The following is a 22953-nucleotide window of genomic DNA, read 5'->3' as shown; positions in this document are numbered from 1 at the left end:
CTACAGCATCAACACCATCCACTCCCTCCACTACAAGATCCACTTCTATGTCTACAAGTTCATCTACCGATGCCTCTTCTTCAACAACCTCAACAACACGTCTTACATTTCCTACAGTTTCAACACCATCCACTCCTTCTACTACAAGTTCCACTTCTCTGTCTACAAGTTCATCTACTGCATCTACCACTGCCTCTTCTTCAACAACCTCAACGACACGTCTTACATTTCCTACAGCTTCAACACCATCCACTCCTTCTACTACAAGCTCCACTTCTCTGTCTACAAGTTCATCTACTGCATCTACCACTGCTTCTTCTTCGACAACCTCAACAACACGTCTTACATTCCCTACAGCATCAACACCGTCCACTCCTTCCACTACAAGCTCCACTACTCTGCCTACAAGTTCATCTACTTCATCTAGCACTGCCTCTTCTTCAACAACCTCAACGACACGTCTTACATTCCCTACAGCATCAACACCGTCCACTCCTTCCACTACAAGTTCCACTACTCTGTCTACAAGTTCCTCGAGCTCTTCTTCTACTGCTTCTTCTTCAACAACTTCAACTACTGCTTCGTCAACTCCTCTTACGTTTCCTACAGCATCAACAACATCATCTACAACAACTTCAACTACTGCTTCGTCAACACCCATTACTTTTCCTACAGCATCAACAACGTCGACACCTTCCACTACAAGCTCCACTACTCAGTCTACAAGTTCATCTACTTCATCTAGCACTGCTTCTTCTTCAACAACCTCAACGACACGTCTTACATTCCCTACAGCATCAACACCGTCCACTCCTTCCACTACAAGTTCCACTACTCTGCCTACAAGTTCCTCGAGTTCATCTTCCACTGCTTCTTCTTCAACAACTTCAACGACACGCCTTACATTCCCTACAGCATCAACACCGTCCACTCCTTCCACTACAAGTTCCACTACACTGTCTACAAGTTCCTCGAGCTCATCTTCTACTGCTTCTTCTTCTTCAACAACTTCAACGACTGCTTCGTCAACTCCTCTTACGTTTCCTACAGCATCAACAACATCATCTCCAACAACTTCGACTACTGCTTCGTCAACACCCCTTACTTTTCCTACAGCATCAACAACGTCGACTCCTTCCACTACAAGTTCTACTTCTCTGTCTACAAGTTCGTCTACTTCATCTACCACTGCTTCTTCTTCAACAACCTCAACGACACGTCTTACATTTCCTACAGCATCAACACCATCCACTCCTTCCACTACAAGCTCCACTTCTCTGTCTACAAGTTCCTCGAGCTCATCTTCTACTGCTTCTTCTTCAACAACTTCAACTACTGCTTCGTCAACTCCTCTTACGTTTCCTACAGCATCAACAACATCATCTACAACAACTTCGACTACTGCTTCGTCAACACCCCTTACTTTTCCTACAGCATCAACAACGTCGACTCCTTCCACTACAAGCTCCACTTCTCTGTCTACAAGTTCATCTACTTCATCTAGCACTGCTTCTTCTTCAACAACCTCAACGACACGTCTTACATTCCCTACAGCATCAACACCGTCCACTCCTTCCACTACAAGTTCCACTACTCTGTCTACAAGTTCCTCGAGTTCGTCTTCCACTGCTTCTTCTTCAACAACTTCAACGACACGCCTTACATTCCCTACAGCATCAACACCGTCCACTCCTTCCACTACAAGTTCCACTACTCTGTCTACAAGTTCCTCGAGTTCATCTTCTACTGCTTCTTCTTCAACAACTTCCACGACTGCTTCGTCAACTCCTCTTACGTTTCCTACAGCATCAACAACATCATCTACAACAACTTCGACTACTGCTTCGTCAACACCCCTTACTTTTCCTACAGCATCAACAACGTCGACTCCTTCCACTACAAGCTCCACTACTCAGTCTACAAGTTCATCTACTTCATCTAGCACTGCCTCTTCTTCGACAACCTCAACGACTGCTTCGTCAACACGCATTACGTTTCCTACAGCTTCAACAACGTCGACTCCTTCCACTACCAGCTCCACTTCTCTGTCTACAAGTTCGTCTACTTCATCTACCACTGCCTCTTCTTCAACAACCTCAACGACTGCTTCGTCAACACGCATTACGTTTCCTACAGTTTCAACTACATCATCTACAACAGCTTCAACTACTGCTTCGACACCAAATCTTACTTTTCCTACAGCTTCAACAACGTCGACTCCTTCCACTACCAGCTCCACTTCTCTGTCTACAAGTTCGTCTACTTCATCTACCACTGCCTCTTCCTCAACAACCTCTACGACTGCTTCGTCAACACGCATTACGTTTCCTACAGTTTCAACTACGTCATCCCCAACAGCTTCAACTACTGCCTCGTCAACTCCTCTTACGTTTCCTACAGCATCAACAACGTCCACTCCTTCCACTACAAGATCCACTACTCAGTCTACAAGTTCGTCTACTTCATCTACCACTGTTTCATCCCCAACAGCTTCAACAACTACTTCGTCAACTCGTCTTACTTTTCCCACGGCATCAACTAGAGCTCCTTTTTCAGTTCCTACAGTAGCGATACCCTCAGCTCCACCCAAAGCCCTTCCTACTTTTCCTAAGAATTTGCCTGATGCTCCTATTGTAGGTAAGCTATTAGGAAAAAATGCGCTTTTATCTCCTCCACGCAACTCATCGAAGTATCATTCCGCAACGAGACTCTTGAACCAACAATTTTTGTTGAGAACTCTCCCAACTGAACAACCTAGTTTGCAAAATTCAGCAACAAAAAACCCCTCAAAAACAAATAAAAAATCACCCAAACCACAGATAATTCCTATTTATGTAATGGGATACTCATGGAGTAATAGTAGAAAAAACAACAATTACATAAATACAAATCAAAAACAACTTACTAGCACATCAAAATGGTATCCTACACTGAAGTAATTTATCAAGCTCTAACTAAATGCGTCACAGGTTCATCAGATTCATTGGCTAATTCAAACAAATAAAGATTAAAAACTAGATAATGAATGGAAATCGATTTTGGAGATGGTTCTCCTAATTATAATATATGTCTAGCCAGCTTGTAGTTCTAAGATCGTTCTAGAGGGTTTATAACTTAAATTGTTTATACTGTTGCGTAAACATCCATGCATACGAATTACAAGTCGAACATACAGTCATATTGAGACAGATGACAAATAAATGTACGTTCATTCAGCAAGCAAACCCTTTATATTGTTTTGAATAACTATTTTAAATATAATCCATACATACATTATTGCGTCATACATAAATTTTTAGCCTAATATAATTTTGTTACCTTCGTTGCATTGGCAAATGGCTTACACACAGTTACATACTTTTTACACATCAATCATCATTTTTACTAAAATTCTAAGTTCAATGTGCAGTACAATTCTATTACATAAACCTGGTCCATGCTCGAGCACAACGGAAGACTGATGAGGAGACTTGTTCAAATTTGTATGACTCAATTTCCGCTGATCAAAGGCGGAACCAAACTTGTAACGTTGTCGGTTGACAACATTTAAAACACGTTTGCCAAAAAAAAACAAAAAAAAAGATCAATTGCGGTTTCCGTTCTGCTCGTATATGTTTTTTTAACTCAATTTTGTGGGAATTTCCAGAGACCAGTTAATGGATGGTCACTAAGAGTACCCTACCAACAGCAGTGTCATCTGAATTCAGTTCGTTACGGTTGGGGACGTCTGAAAAACTATTGGGACACCCCACAATAGGACACTTTTTATGCCCGTGTGTTATTTGCGTTGGTAATTTCTTTTGCCCTTGCTTTCCTACATCACGGGCAATTGTTCAAGTTTCATCTCGGGCTGGGGAGCTGAGAGGGAAAGGCGCCGCCCACGCGCGCTACCCCTTGGTGCGATGATCAGTCTCCGTTGACACCGCCGCATAACGATGCTCCTTGATGCCGCACTAGACAGGGTCGCTAGAGAACCGGCCAGTCTGTCTGTGTGGCAGATCATCCTATAGGCGAACATTTTAAAGGTGTTCGCGCCGATCGTCATCGGGTTGCTTACAATAGGCGCGATACTCTGGCGATCGCGATCGACTCGCGTACAGCGTGCGACAGACAAGACTCAAGACAGGGCCGCATGGCAAACGTGTGTGTGAATGCGGATACATCGCGGTTCGCGGATAGTATGGGATTCTCTCCTGCTTCTACTGATGCTGTCTGCTGGCGCTGCTCGCGAACGACGAGCGGTTTATAGTTTCGCACCGGTTCGACAAGTTTCCAGTGCTTGGCAAACCAGATCTCGGAAAGGTTGCTCTCCCGGACGCGGTTGCGGGATTTTCGCGGTGCAACGATCGCATCGATCGGTTAGAGTGTTTGGGTTCGAAGGTACGATTAGCGCCTGACTGCCCGTGCGTGTGTGTGCCTGTGTGCGCGTGTGCCTTTTACTTCTGTGGGCGTGTGATTAGAAGATACCGTGTCGCGAAGTGCGGCCCGCGGTTCTCGATCGAGTTCTTGTGCTACTCGGATCACTGACTGCTGAGTGTGTGAGGCAAGCGAACAATAATCCTACGAGCACACTTTGCCACTGATCGTGTTTGATCTTCACAGTGTTCCTCAAAACAAGGGGGTTAACTGGCTCGCGGAATTCTGCAAATCGCGACGAGTGATGAGGAAACGCTAGTGCACTGTTGCATTTTGTGTGTTTGGTGTTGTGTAGTGTGTAGAATCGAGCTCGAGCGCATCCATCGAAGTGGAATAGTTCAGTGACGTTCAACAGCTGACAACGATCGTCTCAGTACCTTTTCTAACAACCTGTTGACGGTACGTACATTCGACAAACCTATTGAACCGTAAAGGACGTGTGAGAAAAAGGCCGAATTTTGAAATGAAGTCGTTCCCAAAGTCGTTCAAAATCGTTACCCGCCAGTCGACTTACATAGGGCGAAGTCAGACATTCGAGCACGGCTTATCAGTCGTTTCCGGATAGGTCATCATCATGCTTGAACCCAACCCAGGGGTTTTTTTTTATTCGTCACGAGAGCTATTTCAATACGCAGTTCTGCCCCACGGTGGTCGTGATGGTTGGAAAATTTCGTGAACAACAATTATGATTTACTCATAACTATACCCGGCACGGGGATGGCACGGATGAGCGAGTGGCCCTGAATTAATCACACCAACTACTCCGTCGTCAAACGCGCTCGTTACGGTCAGTTGAAGGACGAAAAGAATATTCCCCACGGGGGAACGAGCGTCCTCTCGTGTGTCCGTGATGCTGCTCGGAGTACCCGACCCGACATTCCATGTAGCATCCATACATACAACTGCACCGCTCACCTGCCAGCATCGCAATGGACGATATGTACAGTTAAATTCATTATCATCTTGGAACAAGCCAATCCAGCGGAGCAATCCTTGTGGTTAAATGCTTTTTCATTTCGTTATTTTTTTCTGCTTTGCAGCCCCTCTGACCCTCTCAAGTCAGTCATGAGGGATGGTAAAAGAAACCGGTTTTTAATTAGCAAATGGAAAGCTGAACCATCTCGGTATGCGAGTCCTCCGGTAAATGTTTTTTTTCTTCGCGGTTCCTGGTGACAAAAAAGAAAGCTGACATACGCTTGACCTATAGACAGGAGTGTTTTTTTTCCCTCCCAAAACTATCCACATCCTGTTGCAAAGCGAATAAAGAAGCATCTGCAGTAGACCACAGCAGTGTGGGTGTCAATTTGATTGGCAGAAAATAAACCAGACAACAGAAGAGTGAAAACTTCCTAATTTGACCAATTTGTTAACGTGCATCCGTTTTGTCAAAAATCATCAAAATTGTTTAGATCACCTAGGATTCGCTTTTTCATCATGTTTGATTCTGGACCTTTTTATTAATGCTACAATTGTGTATGAAAACAGCTCTGAAACATTTACCATTTGTTTACTTGCAATAAAGTATATACATAATCTTCAGTTGATAAGGATAGGGTTTAGTCGGTCGATGTATACAGCTTATAAATAAATGGAAATTTGGTTTTCAACTTTCCCAAAACAATCACCTGTTGATTAAACTGTGAAATTCATCTGCATTGCGCGCAGCAATAGTATAAGACGGTGTCGTTGGATAGCAGAAACATTTCCCAATTTAAAACTAATATGAGATAAAAAAAACCCTGATAAGATTATTTGCGTAAAACAAGCCGTGAATACGTTGAAGTAATATTATAACTTAATTCTTCCAATCTACCCAATGTCCAAAACGGGTGTGAGCGGGCAAAAAGGAACGTACAGACGCACATTCACACTTCTGCAAAAGGTTTTTTTTGGTGGTTTGTTTCCTCTCTATATAGCGACCATTACAAGGCGATATTCTTCCAGCAGATGGCTGTAGCACCGGGATCTATTTGCAAACTAATTACATTCCATCCAATATACCTTCCTACCACCACGGCCGTCTGACGTCAGCAAGCGTACGCGCGCTTCACTTCGGCGTCTCTGGAGCAAGAGGCCAGGGCCAAGTGGTACAAATTGCACCGCAGAACGTAATCAAAAAGATCAATGACACTGCAAAAACAGTAACATTCAAGGGCGGTCCGAGGCGCTCCATGAACTTGAGCTCGTTCCCGGTCGCTTGGCAGGTTAGAGCCAAAAACGATTCAAAAATGTTAACGCCCCGGCACCTTTGCACGCTTCGGCAAGCCCATGGGCCGCAAGGACCTACGACTAGCGGTCAGTTCTGATGATCTGGTAGAGTATGCATTAGTGCAAAGAGGCAGCGTTAGAGATGGGACAGAGTGTTCCATGTACTGGAAAAGGATGAATGTTAAAAAAGAGACGCTACTGGACGGATACAACGTGTGAAAAGAGGAAAGGTTCAAATTATGAAAGAGATCAAGCCAGGGGATGAGAGCGAGAGAGAAAGAGTGGAAGATTGCAACAGTAAGAAACTGAGGACATTAACAACAACCGACTAACCGGTTCCGAGATAGATCGTGACGATCGGGCGGCAGCGGCAACATTTTTCCGCGCCGTCACAACATGCTAGCAGTACGTTCCATCCAGCGGCACTGGTGAGACGTTTCCAAGTCCAAACCTGTCCAAAATTCGACTTGCCCAGCTCTCCCACGAGCTCAAGTTGCTCTGGACTTGTCCAAGAGATCTCAGCAAAACCTAATGTAAGTAAGAACCGAGAGACCTGAAGAGGAATACGGAAGCAAACACCAGGGCACCAATCTGTGGCCATGAGTTGCGAACGAAGCTTCCCCGATGCAGAGACACGAGGTCACGCGCCATCGCTAGCCGCGCTGCTGCGGGTTGGTTTCAGTTTTGGACAGGGGGTTAGCCTTCAGCAGAGACCGATAACCGCATTAACCTTTCTTGCGCTGTTGTTGAACCCGCAGCTCGAAACAACATGGTATCAGTGGTTCAAGATTCTGGACATTTCGTGATGTTCTGTCGAGCGATTCACTCGGTGACTCTAGCATCGTATAGACTAGACCGTACACCCGCGAGCCACAATAAGCCTGAATCGTGCATCTTTGGACCGGATAGTCAGCTGTAAGTTGTGCTGTATCTGCTTAGTTTGTGAAATTCATTGATGCCCACGTGCCATGCAGATTGCAATTCTGCCCCAATCCATTGTTATGGACAACGATAGCAAGTGCTAATAACTATAAGCTGGCTGATAGATTGGCCTTCGCTTATTTCCGTAGTGCAAAAAAGGCTTCCGAGCACGTTACAAGGTACGCTACTAGCTAGTGCGCACTAACGGTTCGTCTTCCCGTCCAATAATATAAAGCTGGGTTTTTCTGATGACGTTCTTGCTCAAATTCCGGTTCCATCGAGCGATTTGACTACCACCAGCGACAACGAACGCACGGTCTACAACAACCTTGGCGGGGTGGTGTATATGTCGCTGTATGGCGCTGTTGGTGCTATATAGAGTGCACCTGTACCAAACCACACCAACTCACCTTCCTTCCCGGCAGGCACCACCATCATGGCACGTTCGTTATCCACTCGAGCGCACGTTGCAAACCGGTCCAGGGCCAGGCACGCCGGTCGGATCGAAACATTGATGGGAAAACCCAGACGGCGGTCAAATTGTGATACCTGGAACTGCTACAGAGCCGTTAAAAGTTTTTTGTCGAAGATGTTCAATATCGAAATTTTACCACCACCTCGGCAAGTCATCGTCATTTAGCACCCCGCGCAGCTATATGTCACCAGCGGCCAGGCAGCTTTTTGGCTCGGACCTGCCCGAAGAGGTTGTTATTCAATTTAATAATGTTGCCCGGTGCTTCCACCCGTATCGATTTTCGAGTCCGTTGTGCAGACAACACATCGGCATTTTCGAGCGGGGCTAAGCTGGTGAATCCTGAACTGGAGATACCTGGAAATTCCCAGTCGATCCGGATACGTGGCAGCGAGAGAACTGCTTGTATTTTTTATCTGGCGGATATAGAATGTAGGAATGAAAAGTTCTTCAGACGTTTATAAGCAGTTGCTAAAGTCTTAAATTTATAAGCAAGATAACACAAATTTGTTTAGAACCAATGTTAACCTTTCCTCATGCACCGTTTTCTTTGCAGATTCTTAACAGTAACGACGAATCAGGATGCGTTCAGGATTCGTCACATCCTGGATGCTGGCGGCGGTGGTACTGGCCACTCTGCTAGCCGTTATCCCCGCCAGTGCTCAGAGGGGCGACTTTAAGAAGGCGGTGCCGCATCAAAAGCTGGAACGACTTCAGGCAAATCCTGCCAGTGTGAACCAGGTCTCGGATAGTGTAACCAACCTGGCGCAGAAAATTGCCCGCGCGATCGCGAGCCCCAAGAGCAAGACAGAAATCTTCTCCCCGGTCAGCATTGCGGGAGCCTTATCCCTGCTGCTGTTGGGGGCTAGCGGTCGGACACAGCAGGAGCTGATGCGCGTGATGGGCTTCAACGATGGCCAGTTATCGTTCCAGGAGATTCACTTCGCCTTTGGGCGTCTCTTCCAGGACCTGGTAGCGAACGATCCGACCCTGGTGCCGTTGGTAACCTGGCGCGTGAATGATAAGTGCAATCGGTACGACGAGGAGGACGACTACGAGGACGAGTTTCCGCCAGCGAACACGACGGCCAACACGTAAGTGATCTTTTATCGTTTCTTCTCTTTTTTTTCTTCTTCCTTCCGCTACTGCTCTCTTCCTATCTCACACCTACAATCTGCTTATCTCCCCGTATGGGGTTCGATTTTGGTCACGGGCTTGCAAGAACCCACACAAATATTCCGAATGTCACGATTTGAGTCTTTGCTCATGTTTCCGTTTGCGACCGTTGGCCCTACCTTTACTCCCACCGCACAGTCAAACACGGGTTGTCACATTTTTTGTTCATAGCGGATCGTCCGGCAAGAGGGGGGATTTGGGAGTCGGTGGTGCTGGTCACATGGCATAAAAACGTTTGCGCCGAGCGATAATTTAAATGAGTGCAACTGGGTAGGTTGTCATTCTTGAGCTTTTTTTCAAAAGTTGCATTTAGACACTTATTTAAAGTTGATTATACTGGTGGCGGTGAGCGTACAGAATTTGGCTTATTGCAATATAACTGCTTACGTGTGAAATAAAGTCGATGTGCACATAAGCCGAATGCGCCGAAATTGGGACTATTGGTCCTACGAGTTTGGTACAAACATTCAGGGATCGCGGGAACATTCAGTACTTGTTTAATCCAGCTCTTCAATCCCAACTCCGGGATAGTAAGACGCGGGAACCGATGTCGGCATGTAATTTTCCATTGGCAAACAGACCAACAATTCGTAATAACCAATAGGTGTGTGTGTTTTTCCTCTTTAATCAACCATCTTTCTACCGTACCTATGTTCCTCCTTGTATCAACAACCTCTCCCACCTCGAACTACCCTACAGATCACCGAGCCATCGGATATCGGTGGTGAACGGTATGTTTCTGCAGAAGGGCCTCAAACCGGCCGACCGTCTGGTCAGCGTCATGCGCCAGTTCTACCAGAGCACCGTGAACAATCTGGACTTTGAGCGTGACCCGGGTGGTGCGGCCGCATACATTAACGAATGGTGCTCCCGCGAGACCAATGGAAAAATCCAGGATATGGTGAGCGCACAAATGCTGTCCAACTCGCGCATGATCGTTGCCAGCGCCGTCTACTTCAAGGCGCAGTGGGAGACGACGTTCTCGCCGTACGGCACGCGGCCCCGTCCGTTCTACCTCAATGGACGGCAGCAGCCCCCGATCGACGTGGAAATGATGGCAACCACCGGTTGCTTTCCGTACTTCGACGCGACGGCCCAGTTCGATGTGCAAATTATTGGACTGCCGTACGAAACAGGAATATCGACAATGTACATCGTGGTGCCGAACGGATCTACCCGGGAAATTCTTCAACAAAAGCAGTCCATCCTCGGAGCGGACCAGCTGAACTGGATGATTGATCAAATGAGGACGAAGAAGGGCATGATAGTGCTACCGAAACTATCCATTACCAATCGCATCGAGTTGAGTAATGTGCTGCAACAGCTCGGCGTGCGTGATCTTTTCGATCCGGTACGGAGCAACCTATCGCGGGTGCTTGATGATACGGCCTCGCAAACAGATTCGCAACAGGCAATCCCTTCCAGGCAGCCGCCTCCACAGCAGCAGGAGCAACCGACCAGACCGAATGTACAGGCCGTTGCTTCCCGATTCGAACCTCCAGCATCAACCGCTACGTCCGGAAATCGACCGACAAGTGCGCCGGTGATAAGACCTACGACATCGCAGCCATCGCTCCAACAATTCAACAAACAGCAGCAACTGCAGCAGCAACAGCAGCAGCAACTACAACAGCAATTGCAGCAGCAGCAACTACAACAGCAACTGCAGCAGCAACAGAAGCAACAGCAGCAGCAGCAGCAGCAGCAACAACAGCAACAACAACAACAGCAACAACAACAGCAGCCAGCAGCTCAGTCTCGACCACAGCCGAAACCTGCATCGCAGCAATCGCAGCCGCAGTCTCAGCAGCCCAACACAATCGGGCAAGCAATGTCCTTCCCATTGGAAGCACGTGAATGTAATCTGGTGGAAAGCTGCCAATACACATCAACCAACAAATGCACGTGTTGGCGGAAATCTAGCAACTATGATGCGGCCGGTTGCGGTACGCAAGTAGCAAGCTACGAAAGTAGTGACGTCGGTAAGCGGTGCGTTTTCGGAATTGGAAACAACATCATAGGAACGACGTACATCTGCATCAAAAAGAACTATAAGCCCGAGACACAGTTCCAGAGCCAAGCCCACTGTGAACAGTATGGGTGTATTTACTTTAGTAATCAGTGCTATTGCTGCCAGCAATATCCTCAAGGTAACGTTCCGATCGCGCAAACAGTCCCTCAATCGGCCGTCGCGTCACGTTTCGACGTCGAGGCAAATCGCCCCGCACAGCCACAGGCCCCGGTGGTAGGTTACAATGGTCTGCAGCAAAGTTGTGAGGTCGTCAAAAGTCTGAACAGTTTACAAGCTTGTGAACTCTATCGATTCCGCTGGTTAGCTTACCAGGGCGTGTGTGTTAACGACGCAACGTGCCGACCGGTCCGCAGAAGTAAGCGCCAGCTGCAACGGCAGCAGGAACCATATCCTGCAATACAATTTCCACAAGAACCACAGCAGCGACAGCAGCAGCAGCAACAAACACAGCAACCATGGCAACAAGGTGAACTTCAAAATCGACAGCAACAGCCGCAGGTCCAAACACAACAGCTACAAATTCGGCAACAACAGCAGGCTGAGGTTCAAAATCAACGGCAATCGCCAGCACTGCAGAGGCAGAGTGATGCGCCATTGTTTGTTAATCAAATCATCACCCAGGTGAAGCTGGACGTGAACGAGCAGGGCACGGAAGGTGGTGCCGTTACGCTCGCACTCATCGACCGCATCGGGCCGGGTTACACGGTTCAGGTGGATGGTCCGTTCCTGGTTTTGATTCGTCACGACAACACCAAGGCCATGCTGTTCTATGGGGCGGTGTACGATCCGCGACCTTAACTTAACCGGCTCGCAGTGCTGTATGTGGCACTTTGCTCCGCCAAATGTAAACTAAGCAATTTCTATTCCTTTCTACCAGTATTCATTAGACCGGAGCGGGTATTACTTGTAAGCCCAATAAAACGTGTTGAAACCAGCTTACTTTACACTGTGTCCGCTCAAGCTTAAAAAATCACACCTGATTGAGTAAAGAAACTTACCGAAATGTTGGAAAACTATACGCGAAGAAACACTTCTGAATACAGTTGCTGATTTTTCTCCCTCACATTTTCTGTATAGATTTTAGCAAATTTTCACGCACCATGACGACCACTAGCCACTTCTTATTCGCACTTTTCACTGGGCAGATATTCAGGAATGGTCCTGGTCTGTTGACCTTTAAAGCCGCCAGAACTCTCAGAAAAACCGAAACTTCTTCGGACAAGTTGAAAACTAGTCAAACACGTTTTAGAACACCCTAGACTAGCTTTACGCGGTCTATTCATTTCCACCGCCTGCTACGCAAACTTCCATGCAAATGACAAAGATATGATTGTGTACGCACTTGTTTTCTAATCGATTAGAGTAGAAGATGTTCTGATGAAAAATTTGGGGATTTTCTGTACAACCAATTAAACCTGGAATCAAGTGGCAGCCTAATTAAATTACGCAACTTTATTGCTTATTGAATCGGTAACACTTCAAACAGTCTAGACATACGTATAGCCTCGAATTTCAGAACGCGACGTTGCGACGGTAAGATATTCGTAGCTAAACTCTAGACGGTTCATAAATATGTATGACCACATTGAAGATTGGATGGTCTTTTTTTGGCTTTCGTCCGCTTTTTTTGCTGTTAAATACGTCAGAAGATTACCGGATTCGATAATTCGATGGTGTCAGACAGGGAGGGGACGGTTATGTTTGCACTATTCGTTTGTCACTAACCTTCACCTAAAGTCGCACGTTGGGTTAAAGTTTATGTAATAACGTGATTTGGAGTGCTAATAATGGTTCCTGGTCTGCTATTGGTGAGTATTTGGAGTTTATTTTCTTTATAGTTTCTGTTTCGGGTATAAAGTATTTTCTTTAGTTCGTAGTTGAAGTTGACAGTGTTTACAACTAACAAACAAATCTTTTGTGTGGTATTTTACTTTGCTAGACAAGTTGGCTGCGAAGGTGATCTTGAGTGCAATGACAAAAGGAAATATAAAAAAGATACAGTAATACATAATACAGCATAATTGGACCATTTCACCAAATTGAAATAGATCGTTTTTCCTTTTTGTGTAATTTTAGACTGCCGTACGAGTTCGACCCAACGGTGCACGAAATATCGCTTGCCAATGGCGTTTTCCTACACCAGGACTACCGATTGAGTAACTCATACCGTAATCACTCGGCGTACCTGTACAACTCGGAAGTCCAGGCGCTCGATTTCGCCGGCAATCCGACCGGTTCGACGAAGACCATCAACGAATGGGTCAGTGAGAAGACGCACGGTAAAATCCCGAACATCCTTGCCTCGATATTGCCACCAAGCACATCCATGGTGCTCGCCAGTGCCATGTACTTCAAGGCCCTGTGGGAGGAAACGTTCATCGACGGAGCGACACGACCGCGAGAGTTCTTTCCAAACGGCAAAGAGCACCCATCGGTGATGGTAGACATGATGGCGCACGGTGGTTGCTTCCCGTACTACGAGTCGCCGGAGCTGGACGCGCGCATCCTCGGCCTGCCGTACAAAAACAGGCTCACGACGATGTACGTCATCATGCCAAATAATTCCAACCGCGAAAAGCTGCGGAAGCTGGTAGCGACGCTTGATGCCACAAAGTTGAACCAATTGATCGCCCGTATGGCAATGAAGACGACGATCATACTGTTCCCCAAGATGCACGTTAGCGAAACGCTTGACTTAAAGTCGGTTCTGCAGAAGATTGGCGTGCAGACGCTGTTCGATTCGAGGCATAGCAATCTCTCTTCCATGGTGACGGAAACTGATCCCGAGGGGGATCAGTTTTATAACCGTTTGCAAGCTCCAACATTTTCGCCCGCACCTGAACTACGACCTACCGTTAACATGCCAGTGTACGAACCTAATAGGAAAACGACAATGGGTCCGAATAATGATCTGAAAGAATCGCTAATATTCTCACGATTTGGTAATAACGATTCGGACTCGAACGAACAAACCGATAGCACCGGTACCGAAATGGGAGAGAAAACCACTCATGCGATGAATCCGACGACAACGCAACTCCCGGAGAAGCATAGAAAGAAACGGGACATAACGTACAAGGCACCAAGCAGTCGGCACGTCCAGGGTGGTCCTCTTAGCAGCAAAGATTTCATCCTTAACAAGCGCATTGTCAAGGAAAAGGGTTCGGTAGGGAAGAAGAGTGTCCGAAGGCGCTCGAAGCGTAGCCAGGTGAGCGTGCAGAATCTGTACGTCAGCAACGCGGTGCACCAGATCGACCTCGAAATCAACGAAACGGGTACGGAAGGTGGTGCAGCAACGATCGTGACCTTGAACCGGTCCGGCACCAGCGTCGTATTCCGAACGGAAGCACCCTTCTTGCTGCTGATCCGCAACGACATTACGACGCTACCGTTGTTCTACGGTGCCGTTTATGACCCGAGATAAGTTAATGCCGTTTAGATAGGCTACAATGAGGAGCAGTACGACTGCTACGAATCCAGTGCAATGGTCCAGCTAGCGAGACCTCTTTTAATTATGATTTTATAAAAAATGAAAAATAATCAATTATTGTATAACTCTAAACACAGTACATTAAATAAATGTAACTATTTTATCCAACAAACGTGTCGGTTCGATCACTTGTAAGATTTTGATATTTTACCATTTAATCAATGTTCCTCACTTCTTGGAAACATAACAACTTGCAAACGATATAAACTGGTTCCCTCATTTCAACCATCTTCTTCTCTGTTGCCGTAGGAAAGATCTCGAGATTCAGGTCGGTAACGCAATCTTTGCGAAAGAAGGAACCACCTTCGACACTCGCTACAACAAGGTGGCCGAGGACCTATACAAAAGCAAATTGCAGCAGCTGGACTTCGAGGGCAATGAAGCAGGCGCCGTACGTACGATCAACAGTTGGGTCAACAAAGAGACGCACGGTCGAATATCCGACATCATTTCGCACGTTAGCCCCGAGACGATCATGATTATTGTTAATACACTCTACTTCCGAGGACTCTGGGAGGAAACATTCCAACCGATGGCTACCAAGAACCGACCCTTCTTCCCAAATGGTCCGACAGAGGCCTCAATCGATGTGCCTATGATGGCCAAGAGTGGCTGCATGCCATACTACTTCTGGCCGGAGGAGAACATCCGCGTTCTGGGTGTACCGTACAAGCAGAACGTTACAATGTACATCCTCATGCCGACGAATTCGACCCGCAGTTTGGTGCAAGCGTTGCAGGGGAAAATCGATGCGAAGATGATGAACAATTTGATTGCGAAAATGCGAATGAAATCGGTAACTCTGCTCATGCCGAAGATGCACGTATCAAATTCGATCAGTCTGAAAGCGGTGTTGGAGCAACTGGGTGCAGCTACACTGTTCCAGCGCGAATCGGCCGAGTTGAGTCGTGTACTACAAAGCCGACTCGGAGAAGATGACGATCCATCAGTTTCGGACGAGGATTTCTTCGCACAGCTCGAGGATACTAGGGACAACGCCATACGCAAGCTAACTAAGAAATTTGAGAATTGTACAGTATACGACAACATCGGAATCGGACGCCCTGCCTGCCTGAAGAGTGACCGATGTGATTGGGGTGCGGGATCATGTGTCTGCTGCTTAGATCAGGAAGAGGATTTCCGACGACGTCGGCGAGACACTTCTTTCAACATGGCTACCGAAAACAAAACAATCCTTTACGTGAGCGAAATGCTGCACAAGGTGGACCTGACTGTGAACGAGGTCGGTACGGAAGGAGGCGCTGCCACGGCCACGCTTATCGATCGAATTTCCTCGCAGATCACTTTCCACGCCAACGGACCCTTCGTAATGGTGATTCGAGAGGAAACTACCCGTTTGCCACTGTTCTACGGGACTGTGTACAATCCGAAGTAGAGTAATTGTGGATCCCATGTGAACGAATACGAACAATTTTACAAGATCAATAAAGTTTTAAATACTTAAAACATTCGATTGTATTAATAATATTCTATAGCGAACTGTCATATCACATCTACCTGTTGTTGGTTTAAATAAAAAATTAGCGAAGAGTCATATTTCAATTGGTATCGAAAGTGATCAAGTAGGCCCGGTTGATGACTGTTATCTGTAGTAGAGCAATATTAATCTGTTTGAAAGCGTTGTAGGTTTTTACCATTTGCCAGCAGTTGATGATTTAGCAAAAAACTATAAGACTTAATAATATAGCTGCTGCTCTCCATTCCCGGACAAATTCAATATCAAGTTCTCCATTAGACGGTGCAAAAACAAATACCGTGTACGTTTACCAAAGAAAGGTAAGAATTCATTCCCCCAATGGAGCCCGCAATATAAATTCCTGTAGCTCAAGAGCTTGTGATTAATTAATCCAACTGAGAAATCATTTTTGAGAAAGAGTATTTGCGAAATGTGTTTAAAAATGAATTAAACCCAAAAATGGCACTATTATACGCACAGGCCGTTCTATACCTTTTCGCGTATACTGTGTTAGCAAAACCCTGCAGCCAATTCTCCGATGTTCGCTCTAATTCCTAATCTATTGCCAAAATCATAGCATATTTTTTATCATTCTTTCCTTCTTTCTGCTTCATTATCTGCCTTTGTAACTACGGGTAGGGTACGAAAGAAATGTTTGCTACAAAATTATCAAATATTTTGCCCAGATTACTAACAGCCACTCGTGGCTTTTCTGTCGTCTTAGGAAAGATCTCGAGATTCAGGTCGGTAATGCCATCTTTATGAAGAAAGGAACTTCTTTTGATAGTCCTTACAATACACTGGCCAAGGATCTATATCAAAGCAAATTGCAACAGCTGGACTTCGAGGCAAATGAAGCGGCCGCCGTGAAGATCATCAACAACTGGATTAGCAACGTGACACACCGTCGAATTTTGGATATTGTCACCCATATAAGCCCCGAGACATCGATGTTGATGGTTAATACTCTCTACTTCCGAGGACTCTGGGAGGACGCATTCCAACCGATGGCTACCAAGAATCGACCTTTCTTCCCAAATGGTCTTACTGAGGGTTCGATCGATGTGCCTATGATGGCCAAGAGTGGCTGCATGCCATACTACTTCTGGCCGGAGGAGAACATCCACCTTCTGGGTATACCGTACAAGCAGAACGTTACAATGTACATCCTCATGCCGACGAATTCGACCCGCAGTTTGGTACAAGAGCTCCAGGGGAAAATCGATGCGAATACGATGAACAATTTGATTGCGAGAATGCGAATGAAGTCCGTCACCCTTCTGTTGCCGAAGATGCGCTCGTCTAACGCAATCAGTCTAAAAGAAGTGCTAGAGCAACTGGGCGCACCTTCTATGTTTAATCACGATGAGGCAGACCTATTTCGTCTATTTCGTTGGATCAATGAAGACGAACGATATGATTCATATGGGGACCTATTGAGTATACTGCAAGATACCAAGGAGAACGCAATACGCAGGCTGCATCAACGAAACGCAAACTGTACGAATTACTCCAACATCGGAGTTGGGCGTTCAGCTTGTTACACGGGTGTACTATGTGAGTGGGGTGCGGGCTCGTGTGTCTGCTGCTTAGAAATCGATCAGGAAGATGATTTCCGACGACGTCGGCGAGACACTTCTTTCACCATAGCAAACGAAAACCAAACAATCCTTTACGTGAGTGAAATGCTGCACAAGGTGGACCTGACCGTGAACGAGGTCGGTACGGAAGAAGGCGCTGCCACGACCACGAATACCGATCAAATTGTCTCGCAGATCACCTTTAGCATCAATGGACCCTTCGTAATGGTGATTCGAGAGGAAACTACCCGTTTGCCACTGTTCTACGGGACTGTGTACGATCCGAAGTAGAGTAATTCTGGATACCACGTAAAAGTAAGATCAATAAAGGTTTACTTCAAACATTTGATCGTCTTCATAGTACTCTATAGCCAACTGTCATATCACATGGTATCGGTTTTTAGTTTAGAAAACACTTACCGAAGAGTCGTATTTCTATTGGTCTATTCAAATCATGTTTAACCTGTGATGGCACTACAATACACGGGCCATTCTATCCCTTTTCGTGTATAGTGTGTTAACAAAACCCTGCGGCCAGTTTTCCGATCTTCGCTCTTATTTCTAATCTATTGTCAAAATCTTAGCATATTTTGCATAATTTTTCCCTCTTTCTGCTTCATTCTATCTGCCATTTTAACGACGGTTAGGGTAAGAAAGCAATGCTTACTAAAAAATATAATTTTTCTAAAACTTGAAATTGCCGTTGAACTTTTTTCCATATCCAATAATAATCAAGATTGATATCAAGAATATTGCCCAGATTACTAACAACCTACCACTGGCTTTTTCTGTCGTCTTAGGAAAGATCACGAGATTCAGGTCGGCAATGTCATCTTTATGCAGAAAGGAACTACTTTCGATAGCCCCTACAATACACTGGCCAAGGACCTATATAAAAGCAAATTGCAACAGCTGGACTTCGAGGTAAATGAAGCGGCCGCCGTGAAGATCATCAACAACTGGATTAGCAACGTGACACACCATCGGATTGTGGATATTGTCTCCCATATAAGTCCCGAGACGTACGTTGCTGATCGTTAACACTCTCTACTTCCGAGGACTCTGGGAGGACGCATTCCAACCGATGGCTACTAAGAACCGCCCCTTCTTCCCAAATGGTCCAGCTGAGGGTTCGATCGATGTGCCTATGATGGCCAAGAGTGGCTGCATGCCATACTACTTCTGGTCGGAGGAGAACATCCGCGTTCTGGGTATACCATACAAGCAGAACGTTACAATGTACATGCTCATGCCGACGAATTCGACCCGCAGTTTGGTACAAGAGCTGCAGAGGAAAATCGATGCGAAAATGATGAACAATTTGATTGCGAGAATGCGAATGAAGTCGGTCACCCTTCTGTTGCCGAAGATGCGCTCGTCTAACGCAATCAGCCTGAAAGAAGTGCTAGAGCAACTGGGTGCACTTTCTATGTTTAATCGCGGTGGGGCAGACCTGTTACGTCTATGTCGTTGGTCCTGGAGAGACGAATCGGATGAAGATGAGTGCCTAGGAAGTATGCTGCAAGATACCAAGGAGAACGCAATACGCAGGCTGCATCAACGAAACCCGAACTGTACGATTTACCCCAACATCGGAATTGGACGCCCTGCCTGCCTGAAGAATGGACGATGTGAGTGGGGTGCGGGCTCGTGTGTTTGCTGCTTAGATCCGGAAGATGATTTCCGACGACGTCGGCGAGACACTTCTTTCACCATGGGAATCAAAAATATTTACGTGAGCAAAATGCTGCACAAGGTGGACTTGACTGTGAACGAAGTCGGTACGGAAGAAGGAGCTGCCACGGCTACGAATACCGAACAAATTGTCTCACAGATCACCTTTAACATCAATGGACCGTTCTTAATGATGATTCGCGAAGAAACTACCCGTTTGCCACTCTTCTATGGTAATGTGTACACTCCGGTGTAGGAAATTTTGATAATCATTAATGATTATTTACATTTTTTTTAACGGACAATTAGTTATGTAAGAGGGTAAAACATTTGGCTTACTACTCCAATGATGCCCAAACGATCGCTAGTAAAAAACCAAAATTATTGAAATTGGATCTCGAGTGTATTCTCTACGGCACGTTACATCAGAATTGGCTTAAAAATTAAGTTATATTAGCCCTGAAACAATAATGATAATTATCATTCCTTTTCCTTTTGAGGATTAATCCTCATTCACTCAATTTTGTTTTTCTACTGAGTTTGAAATGGACCATAATTTTAGAATGCATAAAAGGTTCAGGAGACAACATACAAATGTTATATTCATAAATTATTCATTTTATGTAATTCAATTCTACACCAACCCCATTTACCCAATATGGAAGTTTGTTCTTTGATTGACGATATACTACGATATCTTAACAATTCGGAATACAATAAAAACTATCAACCTCATTCGACATGACTAATTTTTGATTATTTCCCGACTCTATTGTTGACAAAGCATGTAATGGATTGATAAACGATTAATCTTACACTTCTGAGCACCTCGTTTTCCTTGGTTTCATTTGTTTTCAGCTGATGTAGGTTATAAGATATGATAACCTCCTTAATATTTACGAATCGATGCACAATTATAAGTACTTCAACAAAATTGTTCTTTACTTGATCCGGAAAAGCCCAGATGACGGGGGGTTTTACTGCATTGCAGTAAACAATGTTAAAAAACTAAATATAAATATATGTACATACCTGATATAAAAAACTTTCTCTCAGAGTTTTACTTGGAGTACATGGTCACAAAATCAGATAGGTTAAAGCAGAGCTTCTTTATTCACTGATCAGCTAGGCACCACACTGAACAGCTGCTTCAAGATGTCGTATCACTTCATCCACCTGTTCCCGTTCCATTTCGAAGCTGACGGTTTTTGGTCTCGAATCTACATCACGACACGCAAACACTACCGTGCACAATTGTTTGCGAAGCGAGGCCAAACTACTGCTTCCCATGACCCAGCTTACATCCCAATCGAACGATTCTACCAACGGTACGCCACCCTCCCGGCGATTAACCTCATCGATAAGCCGCTGTGCGATTTCCGGCTTTCGAAGATTCACGATTTCCACCACTCGCTGCTGGCGAATCGCAGGGAGTTGGCTAAAGTGTGCTCGTAACTGGTCCTCATCGAGTTCGCCGACGCAATACTTTCGTATGACATTTTCGAACAATTTCAGCGTATTTTTCAGCTCGTCGCTGTTCGACGGGTGGCCCAGCAGACTGGCCAGTCGGTCACGGGTGCGTTGGGTACGGGGCAACTCGACTATGTAGTCGATCAGCAGAAATATTACCTAGAACAACAAGTTGACGAAAGTGAGATTCCTCTAGGAAACAAGTGAAACCGCTGTGATCCGAACTTACCTCGGTAAAGTCTTCATCTGTTGTCGTTTTGACGATTATATCGTGCATTTCTTAACAAAATCTTCACGCAAATCGAAGAAAGGACAGTAAACACCAATCTGATGGGCGCAATGAGTTTGACAGATTTCGCGTTAGCGCAAGGCTACAAGGTTACTTCACAGGTTGTGTTGAACAGTTTGACAGCCAAACATTATAACACTTTCGAATGAACCGTTGTACTGTCTTGTGTAGAAATTCCGCATGGGTTGTAAAAAATGCTTGAATTTTATCAAAAAAAATTTTATCAAAAAAACATGGTTCAATCAAAAGTTAAAAAAAACCATAACAAAAACATTATTACGCTTTTTTTTCGTTCTCTCTAGTACATTATCTTTATTCATTTATTTTGATTTCCATTTGAAGAATGATTCATTAGATGCGTCAAAAACTCTAAAGTTTACAGCTTACAAGACAGCTTTACCCTCGAACGATAAATGAAAACCGGATCAGGTGAGAAAGGAAGGAGATCTAACTGCAACCAGATTGACGGTACATATTAAGCCTATCTTCTTCCTCCTACGCCACGGTAGGATGTAACTGGCAAAATTCCAGGGTAAACGGTGTCTAACTTTGTCCATTCGCTGTAATATAAGATCATTGATTCTTCTAAGCTACAAAGTGGGTTTCATAGGGTTTCAAACTGGATGAAATTTTCGCTATGTTCGGTAGCATTTAGGAAGGAAAATCTACCGACCAACCAACCTCTTGATTCGATCTATCAGCACACACTGACCCTGTCGGTTCTTGGTGCACCTTATTTGTGGTTTCCTGTGGTGTGATGACATAGCATCCCGGATACGATGGATAAATTATGCAAAGTGGTTACTTTATGTTGCTGTCTGTCTTCTCTACCTTGAACATGTTTTTGGACTCGTCTAGACTGGACTTTAAATTGACCGTACGTATTTGTGTATATTTTAAGTTTATATTCATATTAAAAACGCACCCCACAGTTGTTGTCCTCGTCGTTTTTTTGCTTAGTAAAGACAAACAAAATTATTGGCCTTTGAACGGACAGATTGTTGCGGTGCTCCTCTGACCTATCGCCCAACCTTACTTTTTCCCTTCTCGAACGATACGGTCCTTATGGGTTTTTGTTTTCAAACGTTACGTTTTTTTTTAACGTTATTAATTGTAATAATTTTTTGAAGGATACAAAATATTTGATCCTCAGACAGTTTCTACGTTACCTCTTTCCAGCCACGTGAGTTAAAGTGTTGAACTACCTGTTGATGATAAAACCAAAACTGAGTCGGGACTTCCTACCCTTGGCGTTCGTATCAAAAAAACTCCCCCAACATCGTTTTGCAATAGTTAAAATGTCTAATGCTCCAAACACGTTGAACACATTCCGGATTCACATTATCGTGCTCCGGGAATACGAACCAAAAATAAAAGGTGTATATGCTTCAACTTTGGTTTTCCCATAAAAACTGGCCCATTATTACGTGTCAAAGGCTACCTATTATCGGCGAGTGCCGTGTAGTGATGTGATGATGATAAAATCATGAAGTGGAACATGGTGGTTGGCGCCTTACGATGGAAGGTATTTCGTGGTTTATCAGTACTTCTTCAGTGAGGCAGTCTTTCATTTCGATTAGTCGGTGTACACGTTGACGCTGCGCAAACGATGCGAATGCTTTCACTCAAGGTAGTTTGTTTCAGTGCAGAATTGTTTGTGTTTGTTTTGCTTTTGGATACCGCGGATACCGTAGCCATCCGGTTGCTCAAAGGGCACAATATGTTGGTAGCTCCTCAAAATATATAAC

At 45.2% G+C, this 22953-nt stretch overlaps 4 protein-coding genes and 1 pseudogene across 5 annotated transcripts; 4 read left to right on the top strand and 1 right to left on the bottom strand.

The window, feature by feature from the left end:
• The first annotated feature begins 47 nt into the window (after positions 1-47).
• On the top strand, positions 48-2542 carry LOC131262334 (mucin-2-like). The gene is made up of 5 exons (XM_058264311.1): positions 48-838; positions 916-1190; positions 1237-1485; positions 1807-1915; positions 2005-2542. Exons 1-5 carry the CDS (start codon positions 48-50, stop codon positions 2540-2542), a joined length of 1962 nt encoding a protein of 653 aa, XP_058120294.1.
• A 1749-nt stretch (positions 2543-4291) lies between these two features.
• Positions 4292-16176, top strand: LOC131266098 (serine protease inhibitor 28Dc-like). Of its 2 annotated transcripts, none has more exons than XM_058268457.1 (3): positions 4292-4815; positions 8574-9111; positions 14965-16176. In XM_058268457.1, exons 2-3 carry the CDS (start codon positions 8600-8602, stop codon positions 16109-16111), a joined length of 1659 nt encoding a protein of 552 aa, XP_058124440.1. In that variant the 5' UTR covers positions 4292-4815; positions 8574-8599; the 3' UTR covers positions 16112-16176. The 2 variants fall into 2 exon arrangements, with proteins under 2 accessions (XP_058124440.1, XP_058124439.1); XM_058268456.1 differs by lacking the exon at positions 14965-16176 and adding an exon at positions 13302-14819.
• A 475-nt stretch (positions 16177-16651) lies between these two features.
• On the top strand, positions 16652-18063 carry LOC131262330 (serine protease inhibitor 28Dc-like). Its single transcript, XM_058264305.1, has 2 exons — positions 16652-16692; positions 16917-18063. The coding sequence occupies exons 1-2, from the start codon at positions 16652-16654 to the stop codon at positions 18061-18063; spliced, it is 1188 nt and encodes a 395-aa protein (XP_058120288.1).
• Positions 18064-18226: 163 nt separating this feature from the next.
• On the top strand, positions 18227-20136 carry LOC131262328 (serine protease inhibitor 28Dc-like; annotated as a pseudogene).
• A 408-nt stretch (positions 20137-20544) lies between these two features.
• Positions 20545-21253, bottom strand: LOC131264267 (uncharacterized). The gene is made up of 2 exons (XM_058266551.1): positions 21146-21253; positions 20545-21075 (listed from the first exon to the last, which is right to left on the bottom strand). The coding sequence occupies exons 1-2, from the start codon at positions 21191-21193 to the stop codon at positions 20572-20574; spliced, it is 552 nt and encodes a 183-aa protein (XP_058122534.1). The 5' UTR covers positions 21194-21253; the 3' UTR covers positions 20545-20571.
• Positions 21254-22953: the final 1700 nt, after the last annotated feature.

This window comes from Anopheles coustani, chromosome 2 (genome assembly GCF_943734705.1).
Source record: "Anopheles coustani chromosome 2, idAnoCousDA_361_x.2, whole genome shotgun sequence".
Lineage (NCBI taxonomy): Eukaryota > Metazoa > Arthropoda > Insecta > Diptera > Culicidae > Anopheles > Anopheles coustani.
The sequence above is the reverse complement of the archived record's forward strand: the minus strand, read 5'-3'. Positions and strand labels throughout refer to the sequence as shown.

Bases quoted from the DNA above. Each gene is read 5' to 3' on its own strand.
- LOC131262334 (XM_058264311.1), top strand. From the start codon at position 48: ATGTCTACAAGTTCATCTACCGATGCCTCTTCTTCAACAACCTCAACA. The intron at 839-915 runs GCCTACAAGTTC...CATTCCCTACAG, and splicing joins ACTACAAGTTCCACTACTCT to CATCAACACCGTCCACTCCT. The intron at 1,191-1,236 runs GCTTCTTCTTCA...CATTTCCTACAG, and splicing joins CGTCTACTTCATCTACCACT to CATCAACACCATCCACTCCT.
- LOC131266098 (XM_058268456.1), top strand. From the start codon at position 8,600: ATGCGTTCAGGATTCGTCACATCCTGGATGCTGGCGGCGGTGGTACTG. The intron at 9,112-13,301 runs GTAAGTGATCTT...GTGTAATTTTAG, and splicing joins GCGAACACGACGGCCAACAC to ACTGCCGTACGAGTTCGACC.
- LOC131262330 (XM_058264305.1), top strand. From the start codon at position 16,652: ATGGCACTATTATACGCACAGGCCGTTCTATACCTTTTCGC. The intron at 16,693-16,916 runs GTATACTGTGTT...CTGTCGTCTTAG, and splicing joins GCCGTTCTATACCTTTTCGC to GAAAGATCTCGAGATTCAGG.
- LOC131264267 (XM_058266551.1), bottom strand. From the start codon at position 21,193: ATGCACGATATAATCGTCAAAACGACAACAGATGAAGACTTTACCGAG. The intron at 21,076-21,145 runs GTAAGTTCGGAT...TTGTTGTTCTAG, and splicing joins CAGATGAAGACTTTACCGAG to GTAATATTTCTGCTGATCGA.